We start from the raw sequence: 14,507 nt of genomic DNA on the forward strand, positions 1-14,507 counted from the left end.
TGTATTGATAGGATTAGTGGATCAACAAGTATTAAACATTTTAGATTGGTAGATGATTTTGTTAGATGGTGGATGTTTGGGTCTTTATGGGTTAAAGATCTTTTGTTGTTACCAGTGGATTATTTTATTCTTGTGGAGTACTTGTGCCATATTAAATAAACTTTACTTACTAATAAATGTCTCTTAAATTAACGTTTCATTCCCCACCACTAACATCTCTCCATGCCATCTCATTTCACAAGGGAGCAAAACTACATCTGACAAGAAACTTAAGTACATATTTTGAGCCAAGTGATGACAAAAGGCTCTACAAGCCCTTTGTGATCTATTCAAGGATCACAGAGAGCTCTCATCCATTTGAAAGTCTGCACACATTGAGCTGGTACAAACAGATTACCAGCCGCACTATTAGTGGGTTGGTGTGTCAGCCAGGTTCAGGTACACGTCATCAGTGGTCCGACAGCTGCTATGTCATTTTGCGGGCAGGTGACCTGCAGGTATGTCTGCCCCTGACGGGATAGCCTTTCAGCCTGTCTGTATGAACAACAAGGTATGTTTACACCTGCTAAATTTGTACTTCCAGGACAAAAATATGACAATGACTTACCTCCTGCAGCCCTCAGTTTTCTGACACTCACAAGCCACAGCTAAAGAAGGGATAGAGACTGAGTGAGGATGTAAAATCTCTACTTAAGACAGAGTATGTGACACCTGGATCACATTATTCCTCTTTTTTTTTCATGCTAGTCCGTCTGTTCTTTTTTTGTGCTGAGCTCTCAGTCCCTATTTCTAAAAACAAGTACAGGTTCAAGCATTTCTGTGACAGCCTAGATGACTGAAGACTGGGCTCCTGAGGTTTCCCAAAATGTCATGACACTACACTCAGACACATTCTCTGAGCAACTGAACAACACCAGAAACAGTGATTTGAACTATTGTCCTTTTATCAGTTTTGTGAACACAACAGTTTTGTGGTCTTATTGTTTCTGTGGAAATGTACCACTGCTCCATGTCCTAAGACTTTGATTTGTTCCTGACTGCTCCTCTGTCAACCAGAGAATGATAAACATCAAAGGTCACTGTCTGGTTGTGATGACTTGGCCACCTTTCCTAAAATGACAGGCCTTGTTTCCAGGGAATGAAATGGTAAACATCACACAGCTGTTTCAGATCAATACAACATCACAGCTCAGTGGGCAGTAGACCAACGTGAAACCTCAGACAGGTGTGTTTTTCTGCATGTTTGACAGGAACATAACCGACTGCTCCCAGGGCAAGGTCATCATTTGTGCAATGCAGGGTCATTTTTTTCTTACCAGTTGTTGATCCTGTCAGTTCACTGAACCCATTTCTTAAAAATATCTCCATAGTCTCACTTGGGTTCATCTGGTTTATCTAGTTTGTGTAAAAGAAGCAGACAGAATCATTGTGATGTCTCATATTGATTTTTGGAGTGCTGTTATGAAGCCAGGAGTTTGCATTTTGACCATTGCCACCATAGTGTTTTGAAATCAGAGGTGACCATATTTGGAAATAAGGGTGGAGCTGAGGGATTCTAAGGGGTGCAATGTGAGCTAATGCTAAATGCTAGCTAGGCTTTCTTTTTTGTGTTGAGTCTATACACCTGTGTCCAATCTGAATATTTTTACTCCCAAAACAATTACTCGGAATAAATTAAATCAGAATGCAAATAAATAAATTGATTACTCAAAAATAATTCTTCAACAGAAAACAGCTTTGTTGGCCATTGGTCAAGCTTTTTGTGACTTCACAAGTTCATGATTATATGATTATATTCGTGATTATATTTTTGAATGTAAAGTACAAAATGTACAAGGGATGACATGTTTATTATTTTATTCTTGTCTTTGATTGTCATTATGTTGGGTGGGCCCTTTGTTTTCTTACTCCATTTATCAGAAATCATCTGTGCTCAATAATATCCTTTTATACAAGAACATTTAAATTTTTTTTTTCCATTACAAGGAACTTTATAAGATGTCTATGTATATGTAAGTCTCTGTAACCTCAGTGGCACTGTGGCTGGATGGATAGGTTCCTTGACTCATCATTTCTTGCAGGTTCCTTGAGATAACTGCATAAACGAATGATGCCAAGAGAGTGGCTGCATCTGATTGAACAAACAATTGCTGTTTATTCATTCTACCCAATATCTTCTAAAATGATCAGACTTTCAAGTACAACCAAACTACAAGACCTTCGCATTATTTTATAACCTGAAAAGTGAAGATTAAATAAAGTTTTGTGAGACACCATTAAATTTGGCTGCAGAGAAAGTCTCTCACAGGACTTAATTTCATCATGATCAAATATTTTCTCATCACAATCTTTTGTGTGAGAATGGCTATTACTATTTATTTATTTATTTATTTATAAACATGCAAATAAACAAAATAAAACAAAACAAAGCAAATTAAGACAAAAACAAAATAACATTTAAATGAACAGAATCTTTCTTCAAGCACATACAAGTCTGTATTTTGCAAGGTCAAAAAAGAGTTGGAAGAAGTTTAAACTTATTTAATCCAACCCCTCAGTGCTTTTACACCTTTATCACTATCTTAATACAAGAATCAAACACTACATTTTTCCTAATTTTAGCATCGAACCACAACAAATACATAATGCAGTAATTGAATTATACACAACAACATGTTCATGGTAGTACAGTCATACAAACAGACTCAACAATTCAACAATTTTCTTCAATAATTACAGCAGATTTATCAATACAACATCATCCATAAACAAACAGGCCACATTGTCATTATTAAATACTGTACCTCTCAAGAATCAATTCCTTATATATATATATATTTTTTAAAATTAATTATGTTTGGTATTTGTTTTATCTCCACACACAATTTGTTCCACAGTTTTACTCCACAGATGGTGATACAGAAACTTTTTAACTTAGTGCATACTTTATGAATCTTTAAATTTAATTTCCCCCGTAAATCATAGCCTCCCTCTCTTTCACAAAACATTTCTTGAATATTGCCCGGTAGTAAGTTATTCTTTGCTTTATACATTATTTGAATAGTTTTGAACTCCGCAAGATCAATGAGATTTAAAATTTTACATTGTAAAAATTGTGGATTTGTGTGTTCACGAAAACCAACATTGTGAACAATTGTTAATGCTCTTTTTTGCAGTATAAAAATTCTTTGTAGTGAACTTGTATATGTATTTCCCCATACCTCCAAACAGTAACTTAAATAAGGTAAGATCAATGATTACTGTCCAATTACAGCAAAAACATTAACATACATTCTTTCTTTCATATTCTTCATGTAAAATACTATGAGCTTCCCTTGTCAATGAATGTTCTGCTAATATAATCAAACCTTAGACTGATATAATTCCACCACTTTATTGCTTAAAGAGATCATAAATGGCTGTCAGTAAGCAGAATGAAATGATCATGTCATAATGTTCCTGGAAAACTCTGATATAAGAAGTGGGTAATAGTTTTCCCTTACATGATGAGTTTAAAGAACAAAGTCAAGTAAACTACTCAGTATGAAATACATTTTTGAGATAACGTTTACCACAAATTTAGTTTTTGGAGGGCAAATTTATTTGTGGATTGGGTCAGACTTGTCTTTTCATTGTATAGTTGATTATGGCACACCTCAAGGGAGTCTGATTGGTCCACTAGTCTTTGTCATTCTGATCAGTTCTGTCTTTTTAAAGGTACACAGCTGGATGTCAACTGCTATAGAAGAAGATATGATGATTTATAATGAGACTAATATGATGAGTTTCATTTGAAAGTCGCTGTTGATTCTGACACTGTTTCTACACAAATCTGTCTGCCTTTTAAAAATAATTCTGTGTTTTGGATGGCACTCAACAGTTCAACACAGACAACAGTCCAGTAGGTAAAAATCTGTCTTCTGTGTTTTTTCCTTTCGGCTGTTCCTTTCAGGGGTCACCACAGCTAATCTTCTTCCTCCATTTTTCCCTGTCTGGTCTTGGGTCTTCCTAGACCTCATGCCTGGCAATTCCAACCTCAGCATCCTTCTACCAATATATTCACTATCCCTCTTCTGTACATGTCCAAACCATCTCAGTCTGGCCTCTCTGACTTTTCCTCCAAAACATGTGCTGTTCCTCTGATGTACTCATTCCTGATCTGATCCATCCTGGTCACTCATCTTAACCTCTTCTCCCTCCAGCTCTGCCTCCTGTCTTTTCTTCAGTACCACTGTCTCTAACCCATACAACATGGCTGCTGTCACCACTGTCTTCTACACCTTTCCTTTCATTCTTTCCGACACTCTTTTATTACAAAACACACCTGACACTTTTCTAAACCTATTCCAACCTGGTTGCACATGTTTCATCTCTTTTCCACACTCACCATGGCTCTGGACTGTTACCCTAAGTACCTAAAATCCTCCACCTTCTTTATCTCTACTCCCTGTAACTTCACTGTTCCACTTTGGTCCCTCTCTTCATCCTTTTCCTTTCCAGAGCAAACCTCCATCTCTCTAGGTTTTCCTCCATCTGCTCCCTGCTCTCTCACAATGCAGTCTACTTCCATTGAGATATAATTTGTATTCAACCTGTGGTTTTATTTGTAATTTCTAATTTGGAACTCAAGATGACAAAGTTGGAGGACCACTGTATAACTGGAATAATGACATATAATTTAACTGAATATTTTGCATGTTTTACATATATTCCTGATGCACTAAACAAACTAAGATATTTCTTATAAATTATAAATAAGAATACAATAGATATCCTTGTATCCTTTTAAATGTCATCATTACTAGGAAAAAAAAATAGGAATGTGCCTGAAAACAAAATTATCCCAACTTAACAGGCAAAAGTGTAGTAAGGATGTCTCATTTAGTTTAATAAACTTTGATCTTTGTGGCCACATTTCATATTTATACGTGTATATTTTCACATAAAAAATGGCATTGTTTACTGTTTTTCCTTAAGAATAAACTTAGCCTTACTTTACATTTTCACCATTTCCCAAACTTCAGAGAGAGAAGCAAAACAAACTTATTCTGCTGCTATTTATTCATTCATTTATTTGTGTATTTATTTATTTTATTTTTTTTTTAAAAAAATCTGTTTAAAATACCTGTTTATCCTAGCAGGTCTTCAGTCAGTCAGTACATGTACAATTTTTTTTTCCCTCGATAAAACCAAACTAAGAATGAAAAAAGTCATCCGCACCTCTAGGGGGCAGTAAAGTTAAAAAAAAAAAAAAAAAAAAAAAAAAATCCAAGAAAACCTTCAGACCCGGAAACACTTCCAATTCCATCCGCGACCATTATTTTACGGTAGATTAGCTGCAGGTACGACATTAAAGCCAAGTTTGAGCTACTTTCTTTCCATTTCTTCACAGCAAAATGTCTTCGAAGATCCGTGACGGTGACGATAACTTCGAAGGGCAGTGTGCGTTGAAGGAGGAGCTGAATAAAAAGGTAGAGATAACAGAACACGGTGGTGGCTGCTAATGGACGAGCCACAATTGTTAGCTAACTACCACACATGGGTTAAGTCTGTATCGTTTTAAAGATTTCTTTGTATATGTGCACTAACTCATAGCTTGCTTTTAAGATGGACGTTCTTAAGGAAGTTCTAATATCTTCTTAATAGATTTCTTTTTGTGAGGTCAGGGAAGTGACTTATATTGTTAACTTTCAGATTAAGGAGCAGAAGGTTGTTGTCGACGAGCTGTCCAACCTGAAGAAAAACAGGGTGAGTGTGCAGAACCGATTATTGTAAATGTAAGTGGTGGAAGAAGAATTCAAATACCTCGCCTTATCAATATTACGCTGTGTGGAAAAATCCACCATAAGTAAAGGTTCTGCAGTCAAAGTCTCATTTAAATAAATGAATTAAAGGTTTATCAAACATACTTGGATGATGATTGTACTGCTATCATTGTACTGGAAAATGTTTCATGTCAGTGTGGTAGTATTATGTGTGATGTTTTTGATGCATACGACTGCATTTAAGTGTATATTGTGTTTTCTCACAATGCATGCTTCTCGTTGAGCTCATTTGAACTAGGCTACTTTATTAAGTTGCTGTAGTTTAATGCACAACATTGCATAATATTGTTTAAGATCATGTGTTTGTTGTGCTGCTGTCCTTTGAGAATCACCTACTTATAAAACAAGATCACAAACACAAACCTGTTTTCCAATTTGTACATTTTCCAGTGAATCGAAGAGTTTTTAGAGTTAACTGAGCTTATGGAGGAGAAGGAGAATTTGAAAATCAATCCATGAGGAAAAGAAGTCATCCTTGAGTTTATTTATTTATTTTTTAATTTGTGGTTGTTGCAGGACAGGAAAGGGGTGAAAACTGTAATCTGAAAATGACCAAATGTTGTCAGAGGAATGTAGTTTAATATTTATTTTTATAAGATGTAGTTGAGTGCAAGTATAGCATAGCAGAAAACAAATACAAGTACATCAAGTTTGTACTCAATTACTGCACTTCAAAGTACATTATACTAGAATAATGCATTTGTTCATCAAGTTCAGATTGGAAATGTGTGATTTCTTATTGCCTTCTACTTCATCAATCTTCTTTCTTAAAATATTGCAATATTTCATAACATACATCAAAAAGTTATTGTAATATCCATGTTAGCACACAACATTTGGAATATGTTTGTCTTTTTCAGAAAGTCTACATCCAGCAACGCAAAAGTAACATCTTCTTTCTGGCAGACAGAAGTCAGATGCTGAGTTCATGCAAAAGTAAGCCTCGTGTTATAACCTTGAGTGAAAAATTTAGGTAGCAAAACTGTGCCTGTGCTAAAGGTCCACTGTGTAAGAGGTAGGGGAATGTACTTATAATTTTTGTTAGTGTATATTCAATACAGTTTTTAAAAAATCATGTTTCCATTACCTTAGAGCCAAACCTTAGGTGATAATCAGTGTCAAGATGCATTAAGACCCCCTTACTATGTTTGTTTGTGCACCAGATCGAAAATTTAATATCCCCTTTACTAAAAAGCTCAGACCAGACAAAACACTGGTTCTAATGAGGGTCTTTTGCAGTTAGAGTTGCGACAGGAAAGGTGAGGGTGTATTCAGTTGATTGTACTCTGCACCACTAGATGTCAGTAAATATCATACACTGAACCTTTAAGATGAACGCAAAAATATGTCATCCATACCTAGGCACCAGATGTATGTCCATGAATGTATACAATATTTAATAATATTTAATTTTAGATTTTTATAAATACCAAATTTCTTATTTTTCTCTTTATATTTCATTTTTCCACTCTTTTTTTTTAGTTTTTCTACCTGTCTTTTTCTTTGCACTTAGTTGTTGTATGTTGCTGCTGTTACCTGTGAAATTTCTCCACAGTGGTATAAATAAAGTCTTATCTTGTGAAACTCTCTGTGTGCAGAAGAACTGGACAACATGAAGAAGGAAATGCAAGATTTGTGAGGCCTACTGTACAATCCAAGAACCATGTGTGGAATCTTTTGTCTGTTAACTGCATCACCCACTCAATTTGAGTGGAACAAAACAGTGTATGAACATCTGAAAAGAAGAGGGCCAAATTGGAGCCATGATCTCAGTGTTAGGCACTCGGATCTCTGCTGCCAGTGTTTATTCTCTGCTCATGTTCTCCATATGAGAGGCGTATTGACTCCACAGCCAATCGAGGACAGGGCTGGAAACATCTTGCTGTGGAATGGGGAGGTTTTTGGAGGTGTGACTGTGACACCTGAGGAAAATGACACTGCAATTATTTCCCAGCGCCTGATGTCCTGCAGTAGTCCCTCAGAGATCCTGTCATTCCTGTCTTCCATACGGGGACCATGGGCATTTGTTTACTACCAGAAGGATGGCGACTACCTCTGGTTTGGTAGAGACTTTTTTGGAAGGCGAAGTTTGCTGTGGAAGTTTGATGTAGGATTCACCACCTTGACCCTGTCTTCTGTAGCTGCCCATACCTCTGGACCTGATCAGTTTGGTTGGAAAGAAGTTCCAGCAGTTGGTATATACAGAATTGACCTGAAGGCAGTCACAGAGGTAGTTACATTTGAGTTGTATCCTTGGGAAAAAGAAGGCTATGATCTTACCTCCATCTGCAGTGACACTACCCAGGTCCCCAGTGGCTGCTCAGCTGTTTTAAACCAGTCTGGCCTTTTACTTCCCTCACCTGTATCAACTCTGAATACATCTACCCCAGACTCAATAAATGAGACTGAAATTCAGGCAAACCTGCATCCATCTATCAAAGATTTGGAGCAGCTCCTGGCAAGCAGAGAGAAAATCAGTGAGGTGAACAGTCTAGTTGATGTTCTCAGTGAGGCTGTAAGGCGACGTGTTCAGTCTCTGCCTTTTAAAGTAGAAGATTATTCTCTTGACACAGACCAGGCTACTATTGCCATACTTTTCTCAGGAGGCATTGATTCAATGATTCTGGCCGCCTTGGCTGACCGTCACATACCTCCCCACCAACCTATAGATCTTCTTAATGTAGCTTTCAAACTGCAGGAGCCTAAAACAGAGAAGGACTTTGTGAAAAACCCCAAAAAGCACAAAAATAAAATCACCAGACCTGCTCCCCAAACATCCAGCCCCTTTGATGTTCCAGACCGGATCACTGGAAAAGCAGGACTGGAGGAATTACAAGCCCTGAATCCTGACAGAAGATGGAATTTTGTTGAAATCAATGTAACACAGGAGGAGCTACAGAAAATGCGCAGGGAGCGTATCTGTCATTTGGTGTACCCGCTGGACACGGTTCTAGATGACAGCATTGGTTGTGCTGTGTGGTTTGCTGCAAGAGGCACTGGGGTCATCAGGGAGGGTGATCAAAAGAGGCCGTTCATGTCAACAGCAAAGGTGAGCTACATCGAGCGAACTCAACACTGAGCTTCAAAGTATAGGCCTGAAGAACATGTCTTGGATGTCATTGAAACTATTAGACCTTTTCCACCAAATTAGCTTTGGTTCTTGAACTGGTTCCATTCAAGATCTTGGAACTTGGGTGTCATCTAGTGAAGCAACCTGTACTTCTGCCATATGTTAGTGGAACCATTCTAATCAAAGATATGGATCAATGGAGGCAACAGAAAATGATGTTTAGTTAATTTTTTTTTGTCCTTCAGAGCAAGGTGGGAGTCATAATAGGCTCTGTCCACAGCCGCACTACTTCCTGAACTTCAGGTAGCTCCCTCGTTTCCCATCTTTCATTACTGGACACACTGATTAATCCAGGTGTGCCTGCTACGTCTTGTTGTTACTACTGTGGTCAATAATGAAAGACAGGAAATAAAGGAGCTGCCTGAAGTTCAGGAAGCAATGGGGCTCTGCATGGATTCCATTAGAAGATTCAGAATAGTCCCTTGGCAATTTTACCAGTTTGTTTTGCAAGAGTGCTGATAACATCACTGTACAAACCAAAAGCCCCTGGACATCCCACAGAATGTTTATAAAAGAGATTTTAAAAAAATCCCTTTCATTGGCTTTCATTGTTATTGATATGACACTTCCTGTCTTTCTGTTAAAATAGAATGATCCTTTAAAGATGACCCCCAGGGAATGTGAAAGCATTTCACACTATTTCTTGTTTTCAAGTGAAACCAGCCTTAGCTAACTCCACTTCACTATACAGCTTACTCTTATTTGTGCTACCTTATAGAAATGCCTTAAACTAAGTCTGTGATGAGCAAATTTCCACCAAGCAGATGTGGTGGCAGACCATTGCACATTCCTTTTCCTGGTGTTTTTCATGCTTCTCCAATCTCTGTCTGATCTGTGGAGAGTGACATGCCCACAATAGTTCACACTTGTTCACATGTGGTAACCTAAAATTTTTGTTTCCACAAACTTTCTGGGTTCCAACCCATTTTATTTTTGGTTGAAATGTTGCAGTGTTAGGTGCACAAACTGGAACAAAAGTCTTCTCTCATAAACACACTAATTTGTTTTTCCATCCTGCTGCTTGATGACTGCAGATTATTCTGACTGGAATTGGGGCAGATGAGCAGCTGGCAGGTTACTCCAGACACAGGGTCAGATTCAAGATGTCTGGACATGAGGGTCTGGTTCAGGAACTGGCCATGGAGCTGGGCAGGATCTCCTCCAGAAATTTGGGCAGAGATGACCGAGTGATCGGCGATCACGGAAAAGAAGCCAGGTAGGTGTCGTACAACATACATGAAGAGAATCCAACAAAATGTCTTTAATGGATGATATATTTGGTGTTAAACTACAAACCCCTATTACTTAAGCAACACAGTTTTGTCTCATTTTTGGGTGAAATGTAGCTCTGCCCTCCACTGACCTGAACAAACGTCTGATAAGCCACATAATGTTAAGTTCTTATGCATGAACAGTATGTGTAATTAGTGGATATCTACAAAAAACATTCCCCAGTCTCCCCAGAACTGGAGCCATTAATAGAAAAGTAACCAACATTATGAAACTCGGTCTAATGATAGTTCCTTTGGTCCCTGGTCCAGTATGTGACACGTATTATTTTTGTTATTCTTCAGATTTCCCTACTTGGATGAGGACGTGGTGAACTACTTGAACTCTCTGCCTGTGTGGGTGAAGGCAGATCTGTCGCTTCCTCGAGGTGTTGGGGAGAAACTCCTCCTCAGACTGAGCGCCCGGCAGTTGGGGCTTGGCCAATCAGCTGTCCTGCCCAAGAGAGCCATGCAGTTTGGCTCCCGCATCGCAAAGATGGAAGACAGTCGTGAAAAGGCCTCAGACAAATGTACAAGACTGCTCAGTGCATAGAACCTACTGTTATTGTGAGAAACATGAATCACTTTAATAAAAAAGTCATTATAAAATTACAGTCCATTATTGCATATATATATATATATATGGAGTTTCTGATTTGCTGTTACAGATTGTTGTCCAAGACTTAAAAGTTCAGATAACTTTCTTAAATTCTACATAATAAAAATAATGTTTTTTTTACACCATGTAGGACTCAACATCTTGTAGTTTTTCTCTGAAGTAAAGGTCACATTCAGTGTATGAAGGCAAGTTTCCAACGTCAAAACGCCCAGAGATTTGATGAACATAAACTGGTTTCCTGAAAAGAAAAAAAAGTTTAATGAGAGTTTAATGTGAAAGAAATGTTTTACCTGTTAGATGGTATATTCATTTTTAGGGGCCAGGTGCCCTACTGGCATGAGAAAATTACAAATATTTCTGAACAGACACCTGAGAGCTGCCTGTGTCTACAAGGATAATAATGACATTAATTCCTTGAGGCTTGATTCCTAAAGAATTACCTGTGAATCAACCAAGACACAAAGTTTCCAGGGGCATCTTTCTCTTCAATTGATGCATCCTATGGGAATAAAAAGTTAGATGTGTAAGCTGTATTCTTAAGCCATATCCTATAGGAGCTCAGGGTTCTACATTTACCTTCTTTTCCTGTAGGAAGGCATCCAGTAGAGAAAGGCATCTCTTTGACAACATATAGAAACATGGACACTGAGAAATAAATTGAGGTTATCAGTGAAGTATTTGGAAATCTGACAAAATGATCAAAGTGCTGACTTGAAAATTATGGAGGTTCACTGTTCATTTAATATACACAGGACTTATCTTAAGACAAAGCAGCAGAATCAGAACACACTTACTGCTCTTCTGGACTTGGTCTCAGATGGATGAGGTTTCTCCTTCATACACAGCACACGCAGATTACTGTCCACTTCTAGTATGCCGTATTTGCTAGTTTCTATCCAAGGGCAGATACAAAAAAAACAATGCATATGAGGATACATTTCCAGTGACCTGTTGTGTAATTTGTGAAGCAAACTGACCATCATCTTTGCACTGGTAGGACAGCAGCAGACAGCTGTCCTCATCCACTGCCTGGACCTCATAGAACCTCTGCTGTACCTGAGTAAGGCTAAAATCTTCTTTGAAGAGGGTGTCACTGTTGAGGACAGACACAGAGCTGTGTGAGGTCTGGACAGAAAACCACTCCCCTTTGACACTGGTTCTATCCATGCAGCTCTTACCCCCCAATAACCATGATGTGGTCTTCTATGTTGAAGTGCTTCACAGCCAGCTGCAGGCAGGTCACAGCACCAAGACGCCCCTACAGCAATGACAACAGGAGCTCACTTCAGTTTATTCACATCGACAGACCTCACATTTTTATGTCCCCTCTGTATCATTATTAGAGTATTATGGCCACACAAAAATGCATTTACAAGAAAAATTTAAAAATAAAACAAGTATGTGTATTTTACAATACATTTGTAATATGTTGAGTCACATTCTGCTGTAAATGGTTCAGCTAAAAATGTAACTACTTGTGATACTTTGACTTTACAGCTTATCGGTATCTCTTAATATTAACAATTTACACATAATTCTATAACTTTAGGAGTTTTTTCCTCTAACTCTTTAACCCTGGTTTCTAACATTATGACTTTTATCACATTACTTTAATCTCATAAAACTGAAATGTAAAAACTGTGTCATATTACGACTGTTTCTCTTAAAATATAACTTTATAGTTAGAACATTTTGCCTTTCCTCCCAATATTACATGATTCTTGTAATACTCTTCTTCTGGAAATATTACTACTTTATTCTCATGATGTTGTGACTTTTTTTTCCCAATACATTTTTACTTCAAGTATTTACTTTATAGAAAGATTTTCCTTTATCCTCCTTGTGGCCCTAATACTCCTTCATACAAACACTGGAAAAAATATTGCAATGTTCTTTCCTTAATCTAACATAGCACAGAAATTATATTTTCTTTCTGGGATCTAGTACATCAGATTGTCATGTTCTGATTAGAATATATAAAAAAGTATTTTTGTAGTCAGGTGTTCTGGGGAGTCTGTTTTCAACAGCCAAACCTTGTCTTTTGTAAACAAGTATAGACTTCATTTACATTGTTGCTTTTTGTGTGATCGTTGAGAATCTTGACATTAATGAAATCAGCTGCCCACTCCTCAAATGCAGGACAGTAAAGGGCATTAGTCTGTAGAGTAGAGAACACAAAAATACAGAACTCAGATCAGTTAAGTCAGGGATGATAGTGGGACATGTTCTAGACCTGTACTCAGAGGCACAGCATCTTAAAATAGGTTACCTTAATTTCTAGGTAACATATTTTACAGCCTGTATGTTTTACACTGAAATCTTGTCTTTCAAAATAAACGTCAAGTATAGGTAGATGATGGAATGATGGATGGGAAAAATTTAAACGAAGTTGTAGTTAATTAAGAAGAGTAAACTACAAGTACCTACAACTAATACTTTGGATCAGTACATAACATTTCACAGCAGATTATAAAGCTACATACCACCACATAGATGCAGTCCACGCATCCGGAGGCGGTCAGGGCGTGCACCCAGTGGGATATGAGTGCACGGTGCCCCACCGGCAGCAGCGGCTTGGCGATGCCGGACAGGTGAGCGAACTGCCCGCTGCTATCAGCCTCCACGTCCCTCTGGAGCCTGGTCCCATACCCGGCGGCGAGAATAACAGCTTTCATCGAAACAATGAAGCACGACAGACTACGTCCACTGTCTGTAGAGCTCGTACCCGAACAGCCCTAAACACAATCGCAATCTTCACGCCAATCAGCACATTTCAGTGGCAGGTAAGCCTAACTCCAGGTCCTGCAAAGTTCTATGACGAGCTTCGGCGTGTTCTCGTGAGATCTCCGGAAAGGCCAAAGTCCAGCCAGAGATGATCGAAGCAAAGACGCCAAACTCTGGTGCATTTTTGATAACAGCGTTCGTTCCAAAATGAAGAAGAGAAAATGATCAAAAATAAAGCCGTTATATATTTTTTCAAAGAATAGAGTCAGAATATTAAGAGAGTAAAGTTGTAATATTTCGAGAGATCTTCGTAATTTTACGGTTGTGAAGTCGTAATTTCATAGCAAAACTCATATAAAAGGAGAATACCAGAACGGTCTTCCGCTTACAATAAATGAGGAATGTCGGACTTCGTCTCAAACTATTCTTTGGTACAGGGTTCCCAAATAAGAGTAAACTCAGTTTTTTTGGACTTGGGTAAAGTCGGAACGATATTGACAAACTTCCGGGATTCTGTGGTAATCGACTTTGCCCCCCCCCCCCCCACACACACACATTTTTATTATTATTATTTTTTTTTTAACCAATTTTTACTTGTAGAACTCCAGTCTTTTATCTTGTAGCATTATCAAAATGACCCCAATTCTCCTCCATTCGAAGGAAAACACAAAACTGTTGTTGCAGGTTTTTGGGGATCTTCTCATGACAAACTTGACTACAAAATTTAAAGTTTCCTGGGTCTTGGTTCATGTTGAAAGCTCAAAAATAATCTGAGAGCGACACCTAGTGGAGATCCCGTATGTACTCAGGTGAGTGTGCTGGTAGTTCTTAGTATTACCCTACTGCAGGGGTCAGCAACCCTGGTCCTAGAGAGCCACTGTTCTGCATGTTTTAGATGTTTCCCTCTTCCAGCACACCTGACGGTCGTTATCAGGCTTCTG

General features: G+C 38.1%; 3 protein-coding genes across 4 annotated transcripts; 2 read left to right on the forward strand and 1 right to left on the reverse strand.

Moving 5' to 3' along the window:
* Positions 1–5,294: 5,294 nt before the first annotated feature.
* Positions 5,295–7,557, forward strand: asdurf (ASNSD1 upstream open reading frame). Its single transcript, XM_030124588.1, has 4 exons — positions 5,295–5,471; positions 5,695–5,748; positions 6,686–6,761; positions 7,424–7,557. Exons 1-4 carry the CDS (start codon positions 5,397–5,399, stop codon positions 7,462–7,464), a joined length of 246 nt encoding a protein of 81 aa, XP_029980448.1. The 5' UTR covers positions 5,295–5,396; the 3' UTR covers positions 7,465–7,557.
* asnsd1 (asparagine synthetase domain containing 1) lies at positions 7,458–10,967 on the forward strand. The gene is made up of 3 exons (XM_030124584.1): positions 7,458–8,874; positions 9,990–10,171; positions 10,530–10,967. Exons 1-3 carry the CDS (start codon positions 7,489–7,491, stop codon positions 10,774–10,776), a joined length of 1,815 nt encoding a protein of 604 aa, XP_029980444.1. The 5' UTR covers positions 7,458–7,488; the 3' UTR covers positions 10,777–10,967.
* Positions 10,930–13,891, reverse strand: LOC115412211 (uncharacterized). Of its 2 annotated transcripts, XM_030124585.1 has the most exons (8): positions 13,326–13,887; positions 12,911–13,000; positions 12,021–12,100; positions 11,820–11,935; positions 11,637–11,734; positions 11,419–11,487; positions 11,283–11,341; positions 10,930–11,080 (listed from the first exon to the last, which is right to left on the reverse strand). In XM_030124585.1, exons 1-8 carry the CDS (start codon positions 13,515–13,517, stop codon positions 10,960–10,962), a joined length of 825 nt encoding a protein of 274 aa, XP_029980445.1. In that variant the 5' UTR covers positions 13,518–13,887; the 3' UTR covers positions 10,930–10,959. The 2 variants fall into 2 exon arrangements, with proteins under 2 accessions (XP_029980445.1, XP_029980447.1); XM_030124587.1 differs by lacking the exon at positions 12,911–13,000 and having other exon boundaries at positions 13,326–13,891.
* Between the last annotated feature and the right edge of the window lie 616 nt (positions 13,892–14,507).

Source organism: Sphaeramia orbicularis, chromosome 21 (assembly GCF_902148855.1).
Source record: "Sphaeramia orbicularis chromosome 21, fSphaOr1.1, whole genome shotgun sequence".
NCBI lineage: Eukaryota > Metazoa > Chordata > Actinopteri > Kurtiformes > Apogonidae > Sphaeramia > Sphaeramia orbicularis.